This window comes from Lucilia sericata, unplaced genomic scaffold, assembly GCF_015586225.1.
Source record: "Lucilia sericata isolate MDLA Ls3-8-SP2 unplaced genomic scaffold, ASM1558622v1 Contig000012F_arrow, whole genome shotgun sequence".
Classification (NCBI taxonomy): Eukaryota; Metazoa; Arthropoda; class Insecta; order Diptera; family Calliphoridae; genus Lucilia; species Lucilia sericata.
In genome coordinates, this window is record NW_023994051.1 from 923,161 (window position 1) to 930,800 (window position 7,640).

General features: G+C 27.9%; 1 protein-coding gene across 1 annotated transcript; it reads right to left on the bottom strand.

Moving 5' to 3' along the window:
* Window positions 1-1,687: 1,687 nt before the first annotated feature.
* LOC119604015 (copper-specific metallothionein-2-like) lies at window positions 1,688-6,739 on the bottom strand. The gene is made up of 3 exons (XM_037956349.1): window positions 6,323-6,739; window positions 6,129-6,253; window positions 1,688-1,878 (listed from the first exon to the last, which is right to left on the bottom strand). Exons 1-3 carry the CDS (start codon window positions 6,342-6,344, stop codon window positions 1,792-1,794), a joined length of 234 nt encoding a protein of 77 aa, XP_037812277.1. The 5' UTR covers window positions 6,345-6,739; the 3' UTR covers window positions 1,688-1,791.
* Between the last annotated feature and the right edge of the window lie 901 nt (window positions 6,740-7,640).

A 7,640-nucleotide genomic window follows, 5' to 3' on the forward strand; every position in this document is an offset into this window, starting at 1 on the left:
TAGAATGAAACCATAAAGTGTTATATACCATTATAAAGCAAATGAAATTACGCGTATGTTGATGTACATGTTAATTACGTTGGATCGATATAGCTAGCAGAAAACCTGGGACAAAATAGAGTTTATAATATTAAAATAAAATACAAAACATAACGAATTTTGAAAAACAGAAAAAACCATTTCGGTGAAATTGTATGAGGTTTATAATGTAATAATTTCAATTAATTACATTATATAATTCTATGTAAAAATTTGAAAAACTTAAAAATTTTCCGATAAAACACGACATTTGTAATAATTTTGGAGTTGCATACAAAATTGTGGTATGTCATTGAAATCGCCTCCTAAAGAACTTACATCTGATACTAAATTTGCATAAGGTTTATTTGCAAGAAATATGATAAAAATCATAAAAACCTTAAAAAAGGACATATTTTATTCTTTGATCCAGACAAACATTTTGAGAAATGGTATCTTTAAATGAACTAAATTTTCATTTTCGGTGGCAACGTCAGCAACTTCCATTTTGGGGCCACTCTAACAGACATACATTCATATATAGCTTAATCAACTCAGAAAGTGATTCTGAGTACAATCAAAACAAAACTTAAGAACTTCGTTTCGTTTTTTTTTGGAAACAGCGAAGAAATAGCTATCTAAAGTCCATTGTACAATTTTTGCTAGGACCAATATGTGAAAAGTTACACTCATTAGAAAAAGCCCTGTATGACCAAAATTACCAAAAATTGGTAAACTAATATGTATCTTGATTAAATTTTATTAGAACTGGCTGGATCCACATTTGCAATTTGTACCACAATCGCAATTGCCAGTTTGGTTTTGGGTGCATTGGCAACCTAATTTTATTAAAAAAAAAATAAATTGCAAATGTAATGATTCCACAGGTACATTTGCAATTACAATTGCCAGCTTTTTTTGGGAAGTGCATGGGCAACCATTTCCACAGGGGCAAGGCATTTTGATTAAAACTCTTAATTTGCTTTTTTTTTAAATTGTGTTACAAGAAAAAATCCTTATAATCTTTATAAAAAAAACTTCAATTTTTTACTGATAATTTTGTTATGAGTCATTTCATAAATGATTTTACCAAATCTTAAGGTTAGTGGTGTAATAAACTGATATAAGTTTGTGCCGTGTGCCAATGGTGGTATAAAAAATGATTAATCAAATTTGATCAGTTTAATATTTTGATCCAATTTTATTACTTACATTAATTGAAATTCTTATCATATTTTTGTAAACATACATATCTATCAAAATTAGTGTTTTTCTTTTCCCGGGCCTATTCATTTCCCGGGAAAACGGGATTCATTTTGAAATTTCCCGGGATCCCGGAAATTCCCGCCCAGAACAAATAATTAAATTTTACGAATATATTCGCCATTTAAATACGTAGTAATAGTAATTTGTATATATATATACTTTTGTGGGGACTTTTCCAAAATTTCCCTGTATTCTTCACAGGTTTTCAAACTTTTACTTTAACGAAATGAGAGGGGGGTAAAAACAAAATTAGTGTTTTACTCCTTCATTTTATAAAATGAAACTTTAGTTGAAGTAAAAAAATTTTTTAAAATCTGTACTTTTTCCATAAAAAAATGTCGCTTAATTTTTTTTATGAGACGCTTATTATTATTTTATTTTTTAAAAAAATTGAGTCAATTTATTTTTTAATTAAAATTATTAAAAATATATTTGTTATGTTAAAAAAAAAAATAGTTGGTAAACTTAAGTCTTATGGAAATACAATTAGATAGGGAATCTTTCTATTTATTGACCGCATTTGCATGAATTGCCGCAACCACAATTGCCGGTTTGACTTTGGGAAGAGCATTGGCAACCAGTTCCGCAGGGGCATTTGCAAGTACAATTACCAGTTTGGTTTTGGGATGTGCATTGGCAACCTAATTTGTTTAAAAGGAACAATTATTAAGTTGAAATAGTTTTTGGAATTATTTTGTTGTAAAACTTACCATTTCCACAGGGGTAAGGCATTTTGTTTGATAGTTTGGTTTAAAGTTTTGTTAGAGGAAAAAATTCTTAGAATATTGTTTAAACAACTTTAGTTGTTGACTGATAATTGTGTTACGATTGTATGTGGTTTATATACATAGATATGATTCTAATTAAACACTTTTCAAAGCAATAGCACATTGTACGATTTTACCAAATCTTCAGCTTAGTAAGTAGTGTGGTGTGCATTTACTTTAGCAAAGTAAGCACTCTACACCAAGTACCCATAAAACTCTACACCAAGTACCAATAAAACTGCACAGGGCAGAGTGCAAACAATGTTTGTTGTAAGTTAAAGAATGGTAGGAAAAATAATTAATCAAATTTGGTTATTTTAAAGTGGTTTGTCCTATTTATGAGTTCCAAATTTAATAACGTTAACATGAAATGTCCTCTTTAAAACTTTACATAAATACCACAATTACTATGTAATAGTAGTTATTTTGAAACGTCATATTTGTTGATATTTTCTATTTATTCTACTTTTTTAACAGTTGATTATTGATAAGCTTCTTATGATAAGAATTCGTCAAAAACAAAGATAAAAAAATATTTTATGCTCACGAAATTTTAATATATTCTCTTTAGATTTTTGAGGTCTTTGCGTTTTTAATTATTGATAGCAATTTAGTAGACTGTTAGCAGTTCAAATGCTTGTTTAAAAATTCAAACTACTAATATAACATGTTTTGCACTATTAATTTAAGAATAATAATGCAAATGAAATGACGTAATAAATTTTGGTTAATTATAGCGTTTAATACCCTTCTCCTTCGTGAGAAGGGCACATATACAAAAGTTTGTCATTCCGTTTGTAATTTCCACAATATAATTTTCCAACCCTATAAGGTATATATATATTCTTTATCCGTCTGTCTGTCCGTCCGTGTGTCTGTTGAAATTAATTTTTTGAAGACCCCAGATTTCTTCGGGATCCAAATCTTCAATAATTCTTTCAGACATGCTTTCGAAAAGTTTCCTATTTAAAATCGAAATTCGTTTTTAAATAACGGAGATATGAGCAAAAATTCGAGACAACCTCTGAAAAAAGTGAATGTTAGAGCATGCTTTGAAAAAAAAAACAAGTAAGAAAGTATAGTCGGGCGTGACCGACCATATGATACCCTACACCAGTTATGAATATTAAATGTGATTTATTTTTCATAATAAAGCATTTATCTTCAATATTACTTTGTTCCGATACATTTAAGCAATTTATGGATGAAAAATTAATTTTCGGAAAGAGGCTTTATATGGAGGGCTAGGGGTAAATATGGACCAAGTCCGATAAAGTTTTGTGAATATATTTATATTTATATAATATTTATTTGTGCTGAATTTCATCGCGATATTTGAGCTTATAAGTTAATTTTGGACATTCAAGTAATATTCTGAAGGGGACTTTGTATGGGTGCTAGGGTCAAATGAGGCCCGATCTTTATGAAATTTGGCAAGGTCATCAAGGCTTATATAAAACTTAGTTATGCTGCTTTTTATCGATATATAGGTATATTTAACATAATTATGAGCTCAGAAGCCCTTTTCGGGGGGTTCTGTTGTATGGGGCTAGGTGAAATAATGGTCCGTCCTTGGGCAAAAAAAGCGTGTGTGCCAAATTTCACCCAATTATCTTGTATGTTACAAAAATCAGCACAAACCCAATATACCCTCCCCACTAAAGTGGTGTAGGGTATAATAAACAACATTGGTTTTTGAAAAAGCGTATATTGGTTTTATTGTTTTGTATATTTTGTAGGCTTTTTGTGTATTTTTTCGTTTGGCGTTAGTTGTTGTTTTTTATGTTCTGTTATTGCTTAAGTAACGGTAGAGTTGGAAAAATATAAAATAAATTGAAATGTTATCAAATTAAATTTATTTTAAACACACTATGGCGAAGGGTATATAAGATTCGGCAAATATTTGTTTTTATAAAAAGATGTTCCATATATATGGACCACCTTGTTGCAGGATATCCTGCATTGCATAGGATCATGTTGCGGATCATGTCTTTAGCAAGGGAGTAGTTTTGTAATTACTCTGATGTAATGAATAGATTGTTTTAGAGGTCCTCACATAGAACATCACAATGTTAAATGCAGTATGTTTTTCCATATATTTGGATTAGTCTTGGATCAGTGTGTACGGAGTAGTCTCAATTTTTCCAGGGGAATGAAAAACTAGAGTTTCTTTCTAAACGTGAACAAATTTCCCGGCAATATTTTATTCTGAAATTTCGCTTCATAAAATTATAATAATATGAATAATTTTTGAAACTTTTGTCATTTCATGTTATAAAATGAGAAAAATAATTTTAAATTATTCCATTATAGATTTGATTATCGTACTCAAGGATTTTAAGAATTACAAGGTTTATTTTTGTATTTTACAACATGATAATTTTAACTTGATAATTGCTAATAAATTTTTTAATAAAATGATAATAATATGAATATTTTTTTTAAACTTTTGTCATTTCATAAAATGAGAAAAATAATTTTAAATTATTCCATTATAGATTTGATTATCGTACTCAAGGATTTTAAGAATTACAAGGTTTATTTTTGTATTTTACAACATGATAATTTTAACTTGATAATTGCTAATAAATTTTTTAATAACGATTATTTTCAACATCGTAAATCAATTATTTTTGAAAGAAAATTTTTACAAAAACATAACAAATACATTTGCTCATTTTCTACAAGACTGGGATAATTCAAAATTCAGGTTTTTTAATTAAATATTTATTGTTTTAAAAGTTGAAGTAAAAATTTAATTTAATTGAAAATTATATTAATCTCTTCTATCTACATCTGACTTCATTTTTCAAATCCCATTCTTTAAAAATTATTAAAAAAATAGTAAAATGACATATGTATATAAAACATTCAAAGCCTTATTTCTTAAGACGTTCCTTTTTTATGTCAGCAATTAAAGTTAAAGTAATTTTCTGAAGAAGGAAGATTTAAGTTCCTATAAAAGTTTCTTATATTAAATTCCATAACTGTACACGTATTTTTAACGGACCTTATATGGGGGTAGGGTCAATTATGAACCGATCCTCATAAAATTTGGTAGGGAGATTTTGGATCATATGAAACTTATTTGTGTTTCATCGCTATACTCGAACTTTTAAAACAGATATGCCCGTTAAAGCTGTTTTTCGGGGGTCCACTTGTATGGGGGCTATCCGAAAACGTGGAACGACAAGGCTCATTTTCAATATCAAACAAACCTTTCCTATAGAGAATATTTATGCAAAATTTCAACTATTTAGCTCCTCCCGTGTGAACCCTATCGTGATTTCAACAGACAGACGGACAGACATGGCTAGATCGTCTTAGAATTTAATAAGGACCCAGAATATATATACTTTTGTGGGTCTATGACCGATATTTCGATGTGTTACAAACGGAATGGCAAAAACAATATACACCCTATCTTTTTTGATGGTGGGTATAAAAATAGGTCCATAAATGACAGAGACAACCATTTTTTTTGCATACTTTGACAAAAAGAAAAAAAGAACAACATGTAGCTTCATATGGTGAATGATGTTCTTGTACTTAGTTCGCTTGCTTTTAAAAACAAAACAGAATAGGACCAACATGTTACGTAATACGTATGAAGTATTTATTATGTTGTTATTGTATTATTATAAAAAATAAATTTTCAAAATATTTAAAAAACCAAAATTTTAAAAATATTAAAAAATTTAATTATTTTTTGCAAGTATAATTTTTTTTAAAGACACTATTGTGAAATGTATGTAAATAGGATTCGGCAGTGCCGAATATACATACATATGTATACGTTTTAGTTGTTTTTAATACACATACATTAGTTCATATTGACGCATTTTCATATGCATTTCATATTTTAAGGTGTTTAATAGATATGTTTTTAAATAAGACTATTAAATTAGTTTTTTATTGTTTTTATTTACGTGTTTTATTTGCCAAAAAATTTGGCTAAATTAAAGATTTTTTGTTAAATTAATTTAATACATTTGATATGTTTGAAAAAATTATTTGCTAAACTTAAGTCTTATTGAAATACAAATATTTTGGAAGATAATTTTTTATTTATTGACCGCATTTGCATGAAGTACCGCAACCGCAATTGCCAGTTTGGCTTTGGGAAGAGCATTGGCAACCAGTTCCGCAGGGGCACTTGCAAGTGCAATTGCCAGTTTGGTTTTGGGAAGTGCATTGGCAACCTAATTTGATTAGTAGAGCAAAAAATTATTAAATATAAATATTTTTTTTTTAAATATTATAAAACTTACCATTTCCACAGGGGCAAGGCATTTTGTTTAGTAGATAGTTTGGTTTTTATTAATTATTAAAGAAAAAATGTTGTTTAAGCAACTCTAATTGTTGACTGATGATTTTGTTACGAGTGTATGTGATTTTATAGTTATGATGATTTTTGTTACACATCGGTCTTAACACTGATATTTTGTAATAGATTTTTAAAAATTTTATGCTAGGATAGTGAGGAGTGCATTTATCATGCACACCACACCATACTGCATAAAGTAGCATTACAATGTGCACGAACCCGTTAAAAGTATGTTAATGTGGGGCCGTGCGCAATCGCTGTTGTAAATTTAAGGGCTGTAAGATTATCGAAATTCGTATTGATTTTAATCGCTATTAATCAATATCTTAGTAGGGAAACTTTTTCATAGGAAAACCTTTTTCAAGTCAAGTTTCTTTTCTTTTAAATTTTTGTTATTAAACGTGAAAAAATCGTGTGCAACGTCATAATTTGTTTTTTTATTTTTCATAAATATTTACTCTATAATTTTATAGGGGTGATAAGCAAAAACTGATAAGATTAAATGATTCGTTAAAACGAAGAAAATATTTTGCGCACTAAAATTTAGGTTTCAGCTTTTTTAAGAATTTTAAACAATTTAGTTGTCGATCAGCAGTTGTCATGGTTCTTTTCAAAGTTCTTCAAAATTAGACCCTATCACTACATGGTAACCAGCAGTGTTCTAATAACCTCATAATAACTTTTTCTCATGTCAGTTTGGTGCAGAAACCTTCCGTTTATTAAATAATCTACATGTTTGAGTACTAAATTCTCCTCCGAGTAAATATCGTGGATTAAACAACAAAAAATTTCAATTTTGTATTAATAAAAATAGTTTTTATTTATTTTTTATACCCTATGTTAAGTAGATAGGGTTGATTTGATTAATAATAATTTATAACAAAATAAAAATATTTTTTGATTTTAAAGTTGTAATTTTTTCATGTATCTATTTAACGCCAAATTAATTTTTTGATTTAATTTTGATGTAATTTTTAGATAATTAAAAAAAATAAATATTTATAGAATTTAACTAACTAAACATAAACATTCCTAGGAAATTTTCGAATATTAAAATATTTTTCATACAAATACATTTAAACGTTTGTTGTTTTGTTTTATAAGATTTTTTCTTAGGGTCTCATTTTAAAAAAAGACAAACGTTTAATCAAATTTTATGAAAAATTCAAATTTTTAAAAATTTCCAATTCAATGACGATTATTTTTAACATCGTAAATCAATGCTTTGGTTTTTTTAAGAATATTTTTACAAAAATATAACA

What these genes read in the sequence shown, in the direction of transcription:
- LOC119604015 (XM_037956349.1), bottom strand. Translation starts at nt 6,344, where the DNA reads ATGCCTTGCCCCTGTGGAAATG. An exon ending in GCCTTGCCCCTGTGGAAATG is followed by an intron (nt 6,254 to 6,322) that starts GTAAGTTTTATA and finishes TAATCAAATTAG; the next exon opens with GTTGCCAATGCACTTCCCAA. An exon ending in GCGGTACTTCATGCAAATGC is followed by an intron (nt 1,879 to 6,128) that starts GGTCAATAAATA and finishes TGTACTTGCAAA; the next exon opens with TGCCCCTGCGGAACTGGTTG.